Here is a 16,086-nt window from a genome sequence, read left to right on the forward strand (position 1 = left end):
GGAAGAATTGGTCAACAAAAACTCAACTGTGTGTTGATCCAGAAGAAAGAGAGAAGGCTGAGCGCAACCCACTTTGGGGATGTAACGGCTGTCCTCGCTGACAGAAGGAGAGGACCAAAACGCAGAGTGGTTAGTGTCCATTATTTACTGAAAGTCAACAAAACACTTCAAAATACAAAACAAACAACAAACGTTACAAAAACGAAACAGTCCTGTGTGGCACAAAACCTGACACAGGAACAAACACCCACAAAACACACGTGAAACCCCGGCTGCCTTAGTATGATTCTCAATCAGGGACAACGATTGACAGCTGCCTCTGATTGAGAATCATACCAGGCCGAACACAAAATCCCAACATAGAAAATCACACATAGACAAACCCACCCAACTCACGCCCTGACCAACTAAATAAATACAAGACAAAAGAAAACAGGTCAGGAACGTGACAGGGGAGTCAACTCTTAATCTCCTGATTGATGGCATAATTGCTGGGTGAGTCAAGACTAATATAATTTTAAAAGAAACAAATCAGGTTAAAATTAGTGCACGCAATGAGGGATACGTATCTGTGATGTATAAGGTTCAAGTCCTTTGTTTTCTATAACAGGGGTTCAAGTCCTCTATTAAAAGGTTTGAGTCCTTTCTTTTTGTGAAACCTTCTTGTTGCATAGAAATGAATTGCTAGTTGAGTAGCAATTTTTACACTTGTGGTTAATGTAAGTCTCCAACAAGCTTTTTGAAGTGAACACAGGTTTTATGAGAAGCCAGGCCCTACAGAGACAATGTGTTCTAGAAGAAGTTTGAGTCCTCAAAAGGGGTTATACATACACTACCGTTAAAAAACAAGAAATCTACTTGTTTTTGAAAGAAAAACATTTATTTTCAGAATGATTTATGATCAGAAATACAGTGTAGACATTGTTAATGTTGTAAATGACTATTGTAGCTCGAAACGGCAGATCTTTTATGGTATATCTACATAGGTGCACAGAGGCCCATTATCAGCAACCATGACTCCTGTGTTCCAATGGCACATTGTGTTAGCTAATCCAAATGTATCATTTTAAAAAGCTAATTGATCATTAGAAAACCCTTTCGCAATTATGTTAGCACAGCTGAAAACTGTTTTTGTAACGGCTCTCTTTCGGTGAGTGAGTAGACCAAGGCGCAGCGGGTGATGAATACATAATGTTTATTCGACAAGACGGAAAAACACGAAACGAAATACACTTGAATGATAAACAAAATAACAAAACGAACTAGACAGACCTAAACTAGGAACTTACATGAAACGAGGAAACACATGAACAGACAGGAACGACCGAACGAACGAGACGAGACAGTACGGTGTGGTGCAAAATACACAGACACAGCGACAATCACCCACAAACAAACAGTGAGAACAACCTACCTTAATATGACTCTCAATTAGAGGAAAACGCAAAACACCTGCCTCTAATTAAGAGCCATACCAGGCAACCCAAAACCAACATAGAAACAGAAAACATAGACTGCCCACCCAAAACTCACGCCCTGACCATCACACACATACAAAACAACAGAAAACAGGTCAGGAACGTGACAGAACCCCCCCCTCAAGGTGCGAACGCCGGGCGCACCAGCACAAAGTCCAGGGGAGGGTCTGGGTGGGCATCTGACCACGGTGGTGGCTCAGGCTCCGGACGCTGTCCCCACACCACCATAGTCACTCCCCGCTTCTGTATACCCCTCCCAATGACCACCCTAAAAAAAAAAAAAAAAAAAACCCACCTAAATGAAGGGGCAGCACCGGGATAAGGGCCAGCACCGGGATAAGGGGCAGCACCGGGATAAGGGGCGGCACCGGGATAAGGGGCGGCACCGGGATAAGGGGCGGCAGGTCCTGGCTGAGGGACTCTGGCAGGTCCTGGCTGAGGGACTCTGGCAGGTCCTGGCTGAGGGACTCTGGCAGGTCCTGGCTGAGGGACTCTGGCAGGTCCTGGCTGAGGGACTCTGGCAGGTCCTGGCTGAGGGACTCTGGCAGGTCCTGGCTGAGGGACTCTGGCAGGTCCTGGCTGAGGGACTCTGGCAGCTCCGGACTGGGTGGCAGCTCCGGACTGGGTGGCAGCTCCGGACTGAGTGGCAGCTCCGGACTGAGTGGCAGCTCCGGACTGAGTGGCAGCTCATGACTGGAGGGCAGCTCATGACTGGAGGGCAGCTCATGACTGGAGGGCAGCTCATGACTGTAGGGCAGCTCATGACTGTAGGGCAGCTCATGACTGTAGGGCAGCTCATGACTGAAGGGCAGCTCATGACTGTAGGGTAGCTCATGACTGGAGGGCAGCTCATGACTGGAGGGCAGCTCATGACTTCAGGGCAGCTCATGACTGTCTGGCGGCTCTGGCAGCTCCTGACTGGCTGGTGGCTCTGGCAGCTCCTGACTGGCTGGCGGCTCTGGCAGCTCCTGACTGGCTGGCGGCTCTGGCGGCTCCTGACTGACGGACGGCTCTAGCGGCTCCTGACTGACGGACGGCTCTAATGGCTCGGGACAGACGGGCGGCTCTAATGGCTCGTGGCAGACGGATGGCTCAGAAGGCGCTGGGCAGACGGCTGGCTCAGAAGGCGCTGGGCAGACGGCTGGCTCAGAAGGCGCTGGGCAGACGGCTGGCTCAGAAGGCGCTGGGCAGACGGATGGCTCAGACGGCGCTGGGCAGACGGATGGCTCAGACGGCGCTGGGCAGACGGATGGCTCAGACGGCGCTGGGCAGACGGATGGCTCAGACGGCGCTGGGCAGACGGATGGCTCAGACGGCGCTGGGCAGACAGATGGCTCAGACGGCGCTGGGCAGACAGATGGCTCAGACGGAGCTGGGCGGACAGGCAGTGCAGAAGGCGTTGGGCAGAAGGCGTTGGGCAGACAGTGCAGACGGCCGACTCTGCCCTGCTGAGGCGCACAGTAGGCCTGGTGCGTGGTGCCGGAACTGGGGGTACCGGGATGACGGCACACACTTCAAGGCTAGTGCGGGGAGCAGGGACAGGGCACACTGACCTCTCGAAGCGCACTATAGGCCTGGTGCGTGGTACCGGAACTGGAGGTACCGGGCTGAGGGCACGCACCTCAGGGCGAGTGCGGGGAGAAGGAACAGTGCGTACAGGGCTCTGGAGACGCACAGATGGCTTAGTGCGTGGTGCCGGAACTGGAGGCACTGGGCTGGAGACACGCACCATAGGGATAGTGCGTGGAGGAGGAACAGGGCTCTTAAAACGCACTGGAAGCCTGGTGCGGGGTGTAGGCACTGGTGGTACTGGGCTGGGGCGAGGAGATAGCGCCGGAAATACCGGACCGTTTAGGCGTACTGGCTCCCTTGAGCACCGAGCCTGCCCAACCTTACCTGGTTGAATGCTCCCCGTAGCCCGTCCAGTGCGGGGAGGTGGAATAACCCGCACTGGGCTGTGTTGGCGAACCGGGGACACCATGCGTAAGGCTGGTGCCATGTAAGCCGGCCCAAGGAGACGTACTGGTGGCCAGATATGTAGGGCCGGCCTCAGGACATTTGGCTCAATGCCCAATCTAGCCCTACCAGTGCGGGGAGGTGGAATAACCCGCACTGGGCTATGCACCCGTACAGGAGACACCGTGCGCTCTACTGCGTAACATGGTGTCTGCCCGTACTCCCGCTCTCCACGGTTAGCCTGGGAAGTGGGCGCAGGTCTCCTACCTGCCCTCGGCCCACTACCTATTAGCCCCCCCCCCCCCCCCCCAAGAAATTTTTGGGTAGTACCTGCGGGCTTCCAGCCTTGCTTCCGTGCTGCCTCCTCATAACGTCGCCTCTCCGCTTTAGATGCCTCCAGCTCCGCCTTGGAACGGCGACACTCCTCTGGCTCTGCCCAGGGTCCTTTACCGTCCAGGATCTCTTCCCATGTCCAATCCTCCTTTTCCCACTGCTGCTGTCGTTGCTGTCCGTTAACCCACTGCTTGATCTGGGTTTGGTGGGTGATTCTGTAACGGCTCTCTTTCGGTGAGTGAGTAGACCAAGGCGCAGCGGGTGATGAATACATAATGTTTATTCGACAAGACGGAAAAACACGAAACGAAATACACTTGAATGATAAACAAAATAACAAAACGAACTAGACAGACCTAAACTATGAACTTACATGAAACGAGGAAACACATGAACAGACAGGAACGACCGAACGAATGAGAAGTGACAGTACGGTGTGGTGCAAAATACACAGACACAGCGACAATCACCCACAAACAAACAGTGAGAACAACCTACCTTAATATGACTCTCAATTAGAGGAAAACGCAAAACACCTGCCTCTAATTAAGAGCCATACCAGGCAACCCAAAACCAACATAGAAACAGAAAACATAGACTGCCCACCCAAAACTCACGCCCTGACCATCACACACATACAAAACAACAGAAAACAGGTCAGGAACGTGACAGTTTTCCTGATTAAAGAAGCAATAAAACTGGTCATCTTCAGACTAGTTGAGTATCTGGAGCATCAGAAACAAAGACCTTTCTTCTGAAACTCGTCGGTCTATTCTTGTTCTGAGAAATGAAGGCTATTCCATGCGAGAAATTGCCAAGAAACTGAAGATCTCGTATCCGGGATGCTGGCCTTTTAGGCAGAGTTCCTCTGTCCAGTTTCTGTGTTATTTTGCCTGTCTTAATATTTTATTTTTATTGGCCAGTCTGAGATATGGCTTTCTCTTTGCAACTCTGCCTAGAAGCTCAGCTATATCCAATTTCCTTTGATCAACCTAGAGATGTCACTACAACTTGATTGGAGTCCACCTGTGGCCAATTCAAATGTTTGGACATGATTTAGATAGAAACACACCTGTCTATATAAGGTCCCACAGTTGACAAGTCCAAGAAACTGTCTGTATATCGCCGAGGTAGAATTGTGACGAGGCATACATCTGGGGAAGGGTATAAAACAATTTCTAGAGTGTTGAAAATATTCTGTAGTCTGATGAGATAAAAATGTAAACATTTGTCCTGAATGCAAAGCGCTATGTCTGGAGAAAACCAGGCACAGCTCATCACCTGTCTAACACCATCCCTACCGTAAAGCATAGTGGTGGCAGCATCATGCTATGGGGATGCTTTTCGGCAGGGACTGGGAGACTGGTAAGAATTGAGGGAACAATGAATGGAGCCAAATACAGGCAAATCCTTGATGAGAACCTGCTTCAGAGTGCAAGAGACCTTAGACTGGGGGTGAAGATTTGCATTTCAACAGGACAATGACCCCAAACATACAGCCAAAGCAATGCTGGAATGGCTTCAGAACAAGAATGTGAAAGTCCTTGAGTGGTCCAGCAAAAGCCCAGACTTGAATCCCATGTAAAGACTTGAAGATTACTGTATACTGGTGCTCCCCATCTAATTAACAGAGCTTGAGAAAAACTGCAAGGAAGAATAGTCGAAAATCCCCAGTTCCAGATGTGCAAAGCTGATACAGACATACCAAAGACAACTCAAAGCTGTAATCGCCACCAAAAGTGCTTATGCAAAGTATTTACTCAGGGGTGTGAATACTTATGTAAATTTGATGTTTCTGTATTTCCTTTTCAATTCATTTGCAAAAATGTCTAAAAACATGTTTTCACTTTGTCATTTTAGGGTATTGTGTGTAAATGGGTGAGGAAGAAAAAATATATTTTATCCATTTTGAATTCAGGCTTTAACACAACAAAATGTGGAGTAGATCAAGGGGTATGCTGAAGGCACGATATTTACAGGATTAGTAAAGGGGCGGCAGCGTAGCCTCGTGGTTAGAGCGTTGGACTAGTAACCGAAAGGTTGTTAGATCGAATCCCTGAGCTGACAAGGTACAAATCTGTCGTTCTGCCCCTGAACAAGGCAGTTTACCCAATGTTCCTAGGCCGTCATTGAAAATAAGAATTTGTTCTTAACTGACTTGCCTAGTTAAATAAAGGTAAAAAAAATTAAAAAAAATAAAAGGGTCAGTGCCAATACCATATTTACAATGTCTAGGGATACTGGAGTGGTAGAGGTCCTGGATGGCAGGGAGCTCGGCCCCAGTGATGTACTGGGCTGTCCTCACCACCCTCTGTAGAGGTCCTGGATGGCAGGGAGCTCGGCCCCAGTGATGTACTGGGCTGTCCGCAACACCCTCTAGCACCATGTGATTTAGGACTTTATCGCCCCTAGTGGCGTAAGGAGACGTGTTGATGGAAGTTGGGCATCACGTGTCTTAACGACGCGGAATTAAAATTACCGGCAACAAGAAAAGCAGCCTCCAGGTGCATGGTTTCCTGCCTGATTATAGCCTCGTACAATTTGTTAATTGCCAGATTGTTGTTTTTCTTCTCCTGAGATAGAATACATACAGTAATCATGATTACAGCTGAAAACTCTCTCGGGAGATAGAAGGGTCGGCATTTGGCCATCATGTATTCCAAGATAGGTGAACAATGGGTAGAGACTTACGCTGTGCTAGTTAGCACACCATTTGCTGTTGATGAAGAGGCATAACCCTCCCCCTCTCGATTTACCTGAATCCAATGTCCTGTCCGCCCTGTTTTCCCTTGGCCCTAATCTTGCCAGGACCCCCCTCTCCGGCCTCTTATTTACAGACGTTTCCTCTTGGGTAGCCCGGAAATTGGGGGGGATTTACAGTAAGAGAAAGGAGAAAAGGAGATCATACACGTCTCATAATCCACAAACACCCTCACCTTCACCCCCGTCACCTTTTTCTTGACGAAGCCCCAGAAGTGTTGGCCTCATACGTTTTTTATTTTATTTATTTTTTATTTCACCTTTATTTAACCAGGTAGGCTAGTTGAGAACAAGTTCTCATTTGCAACTGCGACCTGGCCAAGATAAAGCATAGCAATTCGACACATACAACACAGAGTTACACATGGAATAAATAAAACATAGAGTCAGTAATACAGTAGAAAAATAAGTCGATATACAATGTGAGCAAATGAGGTGAGATAAGGGAGGTAACGGCAAAATAAAGGCCATGGTGGCGAGGTAAATACAATATAGCAAGTAAAACACTGGAATGGTAGATTTGCAGTGGAAGAATGTGCAAAGTAGAAATATAAATAATGGGGTGCAAAGGAGCAAAATAAATACAGTGGGGCAAAAAAGTATTTAGTCAGCCACCAATTGTGCAAGTTCTCCCACTTAAAAAGATGAGAGAGGCCTGTAATTGTCATCATAGGTACACTTCAACTATGACAGACAAAATGAGAAAAACAAATCCAGAAAATCACATTGTAGGATTTTTAATGAATTTATTTGCAAATTATGGTGGAAAATAAGTATTTGGTTACCTACAAACAAGCAAGATTTCTGGCTCTCACAGACCTGTAACTTCTTCTTTAAGAGGCTCCTCTGTCCCCCACTCGTTACCTGTATTAATGGCACCTGTTTGAACTTGTTATCAGTATAAAAGACACCTGTCCACAACCTCAAACAGTCACACTCCAAACTCCACTATGGCCAAGACCAAAGAGCTGTCAAAGGACACTAGAAACAAAATTGTAGACCTGCACCAGGCTGGGAAGACTGAATCTGCAATAGGTAAGCAGCTTGGTTTGAAGAAATCAACTGTGGGAGCAATTATTAGGAAATGGAAGACATACAAGACCACTGATAATCTCCCTCGATCTGGGGCTCCACGCAAGATCTCACCCCGTGGGGTCAAAATGATCACAAGAACGGTGAGCAAAAATCCCAGAACCACACGGGGGGACCTAGTGAATGACCTGCAGAGAGCTGGGACCAAAGTAACAAAGCCTACCATCAGTAACACACTACGCCGCCAGGGACTCAAATCCTGCAGTGCCAGACGTGTCCCCCTGCTTAAGCCAGTACATGTCGAGGCCCGTCTGAAGTTTGCTAGAGAGCATTTGGATGATCCAGAAGAAGATTGGGAGAATGTCATATGGTCAGATGAAACCAAAATAGAACTTTTTGGTAAAAACTCAACTCGTCGTGTTTGGAGGACAAAGAATGCTGAGTTGCATCCAAAGAACACCATACCTACTGTGAAGCATGGGGGTGGAAACATCATGCTTTGGGGCTGTTTTTCTGCAAAGGGACCAGGACGACTGATCCGTGTAAAGGAAAGAATGAATGGGGCCATGTATCGTGAGATTTTGAGTGAAAACCTCCTTCCATCAGCAAGGGCATTGAAGATGAAACGTGGCTGGGTCTTTCAGCATGACAATGATCCCAAACACACCGCCCGGACAACGAAGGAGTGGCTTCGTAAGAAGCATTTCAAGGTCCTGGAGTGGCCTAGCCAGTCTCCAGATCTCAACCCCATAGAAAATCTTTGGAGGGAGTTGAAAGTCCGTGTTGCCCAGCAACAGCCCCAAAACATCACTGCTCTAGAGAAGATCTGCATGGAGGAATGGGCCAAAATACCAGCAACTGTGTGTGAAAACGTTGTGAAGACTTACAGAAAACGTTTGACCTCTCTCATTGCCAACAAAGGGTATATAACAAAGTATAGAGATAAACTTTTGTTATTGACCAAATACTTATTTTCCACCATAATTTGCAAATAAATTCATTAAAAATCCTACAATGTGATTTTCTGGATTTTTTTCTCTCATGTTGTCTGTCATAGTTGAAGTGTACCTATGATGACAATTACAGGCCTCTCTCATCTTTTTAAGTGGGAGAACTTGCACAATTGGTGGCTGACTAAATACTTTTTTGCCCCACTGTAAATAAATACAGAATGGGAAGAGGAAGTTGTTTGGGCTAAATTATAGATAGGCTATGTACAGGTGCAGTAATCTGTGAGCTGCTCTGACAGCTGGTGCTTAAAGCTAGTGAGGGAGATAAGTGTTTCCAGCTTCAGAGATTTTTGCAGTTCGTTCCAGTCATTGGCAGCAGAGAACTGGAAGGAAAGACGACCAAAGGAGGAATTGGCTTTGGGGGTGACCAGTGAGATATAGTATCCCCATCCAGCCGACTACAGAGTCATTTTCAGCCGGGTACCTTTTTAACTTAGATTATCTAGGCTACTTTTCAATTAGCTAGTCAGAAAATTGTCTTCTCGCGCTAGAATGAACGATATGCATCTTCTAGCAATCTATTGATAGGACAGGCGCCTGTCAATCACAAAGTGAGTAATTACAGGGAAACTGCTGGTTTGACAGTCTGCTGTCTGTCCCACCTCTCGGTAACTGGGTATGTGTGTTGTGTGCTACGGTTGTTGAGGAGTATTTTTCTCTATATTAGTAATAAAGGTCTAGTACACTATTTCTTTGTCCAAGAAACTGCACCCTCAGGACCCCTACTTTCCATGGCTATGCTATTTTTCTTGGCTAGCCAAATGTAGCCGTGTCATATCTCTTTTGGAAAGATTGTCTTAAATGCGCAGCATGCTATTTTACAATATTCTCAAAATGACATACTTCAGAAACAAAAAATGGATGCAATTAATACAATGCTATTCTTAAGAATAGAGTAATGACTTACATTGCTAAATTAATTATATTACACAGCTTTTTAATACATATCATAATAACCAAATGTAGCCTATTAACAGCTGAACATAGAGAGAAAGCATGCCAACCTATAGGCCCTGGGTAAACCCAATGCATTTAACAACTACACCATGTCTGGGCCAGTAAAATTTTGTTCGGACCAGGAGATTTTTGGCCAACTGGCCCGACCGGACCAGTGAGAAAAAAGGTTTACGTTGGACCCTGGAGGGTTTCATATGCAGCAGTGGTGCATAGACTATTTACTGTGTTTTAATTTACGAAGAGCAAGCTTGATTATGTTATAAAAGGTGTCGAACTGACTGAATAAAGTCAAATCTCATATCTTTGACATTCATAAATCATACAACGTAGTTATATGTCCATAGTATCACATCGGGATAATTAAACTAAAGTGCTTGTTTAGTTAGAGTATTTTCGATATGAAGTCCATTAGGACTGCCTCTCAGTGACATTGAAATTAGTGACTTGTCAGTAGCCTCCCGAATCGCATCGGTAAGAGAGCTGTTAATTTGGTTCCCTAATTTACATACTGTTAGGTTTTTTAGCCATTATCTGTAGATAAATTATGAAAACATTCAATGTAGATGGTGAATCTTCCTCACTGCAGGAACAATAGGTAGGCTCGTGGAGCGATAGCCTCACTCTGGTCCAAAATATGATAAAATAAAACAGATTGAATTGTTATAAAAGATAATATGGTATTTTCAAAGATATTGATCTAGGTCTACTGATTTAATCAAAGTGTTGAGAATGGAGTAGTCAACTGCTGCTTTCTGTGTAGCAAAGCCCATGATTAACACCAGCTTCTTTAAAGGCCCAGTGCAGCGAAAATTAAGTTGTCCCTGTGTTTTATATCAAACTGTACAACAGCTGTTGAAACTAACACTGTAAAAGTGTGAACATTTTTGAAGTGTTATTACCTAATAGTTGCTGGTTGAAAATACAATCTAGCATTACAATGTACAAGAGGCCCCCTCAAAAAGAATCACACCACCCAAGCCTGGGGGAGCCTGGCTGGCTACTTTTTCTTGTGCTTGTGGAAAGCACTGCCATCACTCAATCTCACAGTCCAGCATCCTACACTCAGGGCTCAGTAAAAAAAAGAACTTCCGGTTGATGTACTCTTTGGCCACTCCTAACCTCCATACACTTTCCCCTTCACCTGCACCTCACAGTAATATGTCCCCGAGGAGAACTTAAGCCCTCCTTTCCCAGGACAGACAGGTAACATTTAATCCTCTTGGAGTTGTCAGGGAATTCCTTCTGTGTGTTTCCATTTCTCACTTGTTTTCCGTCCTCAGACAGGATAAGATAATAATTTGCTGTGTCAGGGTTCAGAGCCACATCCACTGACCCCTGATGAACTTCAGCTCAGGATCATCACACAACTTCTTAACTTCTCTATATCTTTATGAAGAGTCTCCTCCAGCAGAGAAAGACCCTGCGTCACTCTCCTCTCATTCAGACTTCTGTGAATCCTGATCTCAGACCAGTCCTCATGCGTGGAAGGGTACAGAGGGATGGGGAACTCTGGAGCAGGTGGAGGAGGTACTCAGTGTCTGAGAGCTGCTGCAGCTCAGTGTGTCTCCTCTGTACGTCAGTGATTTCCATTTCCAGCTCTTTGATGAGCCCTTCAGACTGCCTCTGATGCTTTTTGCTTCTCCTCAACCATTTCAACGAATTCACTCTGGATTCTCTCAATGGTCCACACCAGAGCAGTGAAGACCTGCTAGCTTTCTCTCTGTGTCTTTCTTGCTGCTCTTTTCTGAGTGTTGGATCTCCTAAACTTTCTGCATTCACACCTGGATCCTCTGCTATGCTTGTGCCTTCCTATCTCGGCACTATTCCTGTCGTAGAGGGACAGTGTGGTGAGTCCTGTTCTCTGTCACAGTGCAGAACTGACACACACACATCTGGTTCGTCTCACAGAACAGCTCCACAAATATGTTGTACTTCTTGCACATCCGGTCTTCCAGGTTCTCCACAGGGTGTATCAGATATGTGTCTTTTCAGGACAGGGGCTATCTCATGAGGCTGCAGGTGAGTCTCAAAGTAAGAGGTGAGACATTGCAGGCAAGACTTTAGGGCCTTGAGCTTCCTCACTGTGCAGACTTCACAGACCACTTCTCCGGGCTCGGTAGGGGACTGATCTCTATCTCTCATCTTCTTAAAATTATCCAAAAGATCTCTGAATACTGTATTGAGGTCAGTGATATCCCAGTATCTGCTGATACAGGCCATGCAAAAGTTGTGTCCACATGCAATGGAGACTGGCTCATTGAACACATCCAGACATATAGAGCAAAGGAACTGATCTATAGACAGAAGACTACTGGGGGGCTCCATTTCTGAAACACAATAAAATAGAATCCATGAAATGACTTCCAGGAATGAGTCAGCTTTAATCATGAGTCATGTCATGAGTCAGTATAATCAGAGAGAAAGAGGTGAAGCGAGAGAGTCCACTCCCATCAAAATCTGTCCACACGGGAATACAGCGATAAGCAGACCGCGTGCCTCCCAGCCTTTGGGAAAATGACTCCCATTGTTATGGCGGAGACAAGACCATCTCGTCATTATATACAGTATCTCTGGTATAATTCACTTTGAAAACCAAATGTATCATGCATGATATGTAGAGACTATTTAAATGATTCCTCACGAAACCCAGACAAAAAAGACCATGACTTTTGGGATTTCCACAAAATGTAATCTATAGAAAAGTCCTTCGGAGGTAGGATTGTTGACCTATATTTGACATTTGTATCTAAAAGCATTATTGATAAATAATTGAACAAAGTTAGCATATTTATTACATTTTGACCTTACCCAGGCCTCCTTTAACACGCCATAGTGTTTCATTTGTAGGTGCTACAAAGCAAACATTGGTGTCACAATAGGCTTTACTGCTTGCTCTGGTAATATGGGTAGTATTTTGATTTCTCCCCCAAAAAATGTACATTCATTTATGAATATTGAAAAATGTAAACATGAATATTCAAAATATAAATGTTTTAATTTAGGTAATTTTTCAATAGATTGTTGAACATAATACACTCTAAGGTACATCAAAGTTCCACTGGGATCTCTGCTACTTTTCGAGTTATGATCCAATTTCCAAGCATTACCAACAGTGAATGTGTAATTGGATCCAAAATCGTCGCCCTCTGCTGGTGATTTGCAAGATGTGCAATGATACAAGTAAAAGGAGAGCTGTGATTGGTTACATTGGTGACATTGCCTACTATGCCAATTTCTCTGTATAAAATGGGCCATAACCTTAAAACTAGCAGAGATCCCACTCTGGAACTTTGATATGCCCGTAGATTATATTATGTTCAACAGTATATTGGAAGATTTGCCAAATAAAACATTCCATATCCCCCCATCACTCTACTCTCCTGAGAGTAGTTACTCTGTCTCAGTGTGGTCTAGACACTCTGTAGATGTGTTGTTATCTTTACGAAGAGTGAGTTTGTTCTGCATGCAGTTCCAACTGCGCTGAACTAAAATATATACAAAACATGCAACAGTTTCAAAGATTTTACTGAGTTACATTTCAGATAAGGAAATCACTCACCTGAAATAAATTCATGAGGCCCTAATCTATGGATTTCACATGACTGGGAATACAGATATACACCTGGTGGTCACAGATACCTTAAAAAAAAAGTAGGGTCGTGTGGATCAGAAAACCAGCAGTATCTGGTGTGACCACCCTCAATATACCCTCATGCAGCGCAAGACAACTTCTTTGCATAGAGTTGATCAGGCTGATGATTTTGGCCTGTAGAATGTTGTCCCACTCCTCTTCAATGGCTGTGCAATGTTGCTGGATATTGGCGGGAACTGGGACACACTGTCGTACAAGTCGATCCAGAGCATCCCAAAGAGGCTCAATGGGTGAGATGATTGAGGACTACAGAAAAAGGAGGGCCGAGCACGCCTCCATTCTCATCAATGGGGCTGTAGTGGAGCAGGTTGAGAGCTTCAAGTTCCTTGGTGTCCACATCACCAACGAACTAGAATTGTCCAAACACACCAAGACAGTCGTGAAGAGGGCACGATAAAGCCTATTCCCCCTCAGGAGACAGAAAAGATTTGGCATGGGTCCTCAGATCCTCAAAAAGTTATACAGCTGCACCATCGAGAGCATCCTAACTGGTTGCATCACTGCCTGGTATGGCAACTGCTCGGCCTCCGACCGCAAGGCACTACAGAGGATAGTGCGTACGGCCCAGTACATGGGGCCAAGCTTCCTGCCATCCAGGACCTCTATACCAGGCTGTGTCAGAGGAAGGCCCTAAAAATTGCCAAAGACTCCAGCCACCCTAGTCATAGACTGTTCTCTCTGCTACCGCACTGCAAGTGGTACCGGAGCGTCAAGTCTGGGTTCAAAAGTCTTCTTAACAGCTTCTACCCCCAAGCCATAAGACTCCTGAACAGCTAATCAAATGGCTACCCATGTTTACGCTGTTGCTACTCTCTGTTTGTTATCAATTTACCTCTACCTACATGTCCATATTACCTAAATTACCTCGACTAACCTGTGCCCCCGCACACTGACTCTGTACCGGTACCCCCTGTATATAGCCTTGTTACTGTTATTTTATTGTTGCTCTTTAATTATTTTTTATTTTTTAACATTAACATTCAATTCACTGGTGGACATCCCTGCAGTCATCTTACCAGGTAAATTGACTTTTTCAGCTCATGAAACATGGGACCAACCCTTTTATGTTGCGTTTATATTTTTGTCCAGTGTAGTTTAGTCCTATATATTTTATTCACCTGTGAAGTTCCTAAACCCACTATTATTTGTGGGGTGGGCATCTACCATTATGTGTGTGTGCCGTCATCTGCACCTATCTTGGATGAAAGCCATTTAACTTGGAAGTTGCTTAGACCTGATTGTTCTCAGTGCAGGGAAAGTTCACAAGGAATGAAGCCACTCATTGTCCATGGGGACAACCTGTTTTCGACTTCCCCACATGGGGCGCTCATTCAACATCGTCTTCCTCCCGTTGCCAATGACAGCAGTCAGCTGAGTATTTTGCATTACTTGATTCAGTGTAGCCAAAGCAGCACCGTAGTCCTCTAGCCTTGACATTGTTGGATAATGCCTAAATTGGGATAGCTAGTGTTGTGAGGACAAGTCACCTTGTTATGAAAACCATTTTCCTTGGAGCAGGTAAATGCAAAATTCCTGTAGCTTGCTTCAATTTATTGAGCAATACGTAACTTAGCTAGCTTGCAACAGCTAACGTTAGCTAGCTATTAACAGTAGGTAACCATTGGTGCTCTTTCAGTAAATGCTAAATTAGCTTACCATTTACAGGAATTAGCTAGCTGGTAAACGTGCATAGGCTGGTAAGATTTGATTATTTGGTCACTTCACGACGAATTGGTTAGCTAAGTAAATGGCAGTGCTAACAGCTAGCCGTTAGCAGTTATTATTATTGATGAGCGGAATAGAAAGGTTAGCTAACTAGCGTTGCAGATGCTTCCTGGTTCGAGTTGCTACGGTGGGGTCAGCTCAGGTTGACTAACTAGCTAGCTAGCAGACTGTGTTTCCATAACGTTTCAAGTATGAACCATAACGTTACCTAGCCATCTACGCGTATGCTAATATTTAGCTGGCCTGGTCTTAGCTATGTAGGTAACGTTAGCTAGTAACGTTAAGGTTAATGCATGTATTTTCTCCATGATACAGATCGGTAACTATTTCTAACGTGTATTGACGCCCACTTTTCACTGTCAACCATTTAGCAAGCTAGTTCTGGCTGGAGTCAAATGATCAATAGTTAAGGTATTTTACTGCCTTGCACCTACCAATTCCTTCCCCACACACAAAGGCAAAATGACAGTCTTGCAACATCTTCACCATATTACTAGGAACCTAGCTAATGAGCTATATTTATGCTCATTGATTGTGCAGGTGGAGACCGGTGGAAACAGTAGAGGAGAGCCGCTACACAATGTACTCAGACTGGCGCTCGCTGCACCTCATGGTGCAGAGTGACCAGGGCCACCTCAGTGTCCTGCACACGTACCCTGGAGGCGTGGGGTTGGAGGTGGCCAACGCAGTGGTCAAACCCCTGGTGACGGCAACCATCCCCATGGCCACCGAGAACATCCTCAAGACGGACAAAGAGGTGAGGGATGGACAGAGAGCATTGTCATTGATGTGGGGTAGAGGGTAGAAGCAGCACCGTAGTCCAGAAGCAGCACCTTAGTCCTCTAGCCTTGACATTGTTGGATAGAGTTCATGGGGCCTTTCTGCATGAGGCTAGCCTGGGTGCCGTCTGTCTGTTTCTGCCTTAGCCAACTTGTTGTCTTGCCAAGTACAGGCAGCATTGAAGCATTGTTGGATGCAGAAACAGTTCTTCGACCCCAATTTGACACATTAGCAGTGTCAAGTGAATCAGAGGGGAGTAGATGCCTAATGCCCATTTCACACTGCGCTGGCCCGGCTACACTTTCTGGAACCGTTTTGCATTGGACACTGAAAATAAAATATTTGAGCCATCACAGTACGGTTTGGGTTGGCACACTAGCGTGAAGGGTTGCCTATAATGCCT

General features: G+C 45.6%; 1 protein-coding gene across 5 annotated transcripts in view; it reads left to right on the plus strand.

Moving 5' to 3' along the window:
* The first annotated feature begins 14,525 nt into the window (after positions 1-14,525).
* Positions 14,526-16,086, plus strand: part of LOC129830191 (ral GTPase-activating protein subunit beta-like) — a 37,722-nt gene continuing 36,161 nt past the window's right edge. For 4 of the 5 annotated variants that reach the window (XM_055892544.1, XM_055892546.1, XM_055892547.1 and 1 more), the window contains exons 1-2: positions 14,526-14,696; positions 15,444-15,660. In XM_055892544.1, the coding sequence (XP_055748519.1) occupies positions 15,484-15,660 (177 nt within the window). In that variant the 5' untranslated portion in view covers positions 14,526-14,696; positions 15,444-15,483. Of the gene's footprint in view, positions 14,697-15,274; positions 15,315-15,443; positions 15,661-16,086 lie in introns of all 5 variants that reach the window. The other variant, XM_055892545.1, reaches the window with a different exon arrangement.

The sequence above is a fragment of the Salvelinus fontinalis genome, chromosome 31 (genome assembly GCF_029448725.1).
Source record: "Salvelinus fontinalis isolate EN_2023a chromosome 31, ASM2944872v1, whole genome shotgun sequence".
NCBI classification, from domain to species: Eukaryota; Metazoa; Chordata; class Actinopteri; order Salmoniformes; family Salmonidae; genus Salvelinus; species Salvelinus fontinalis.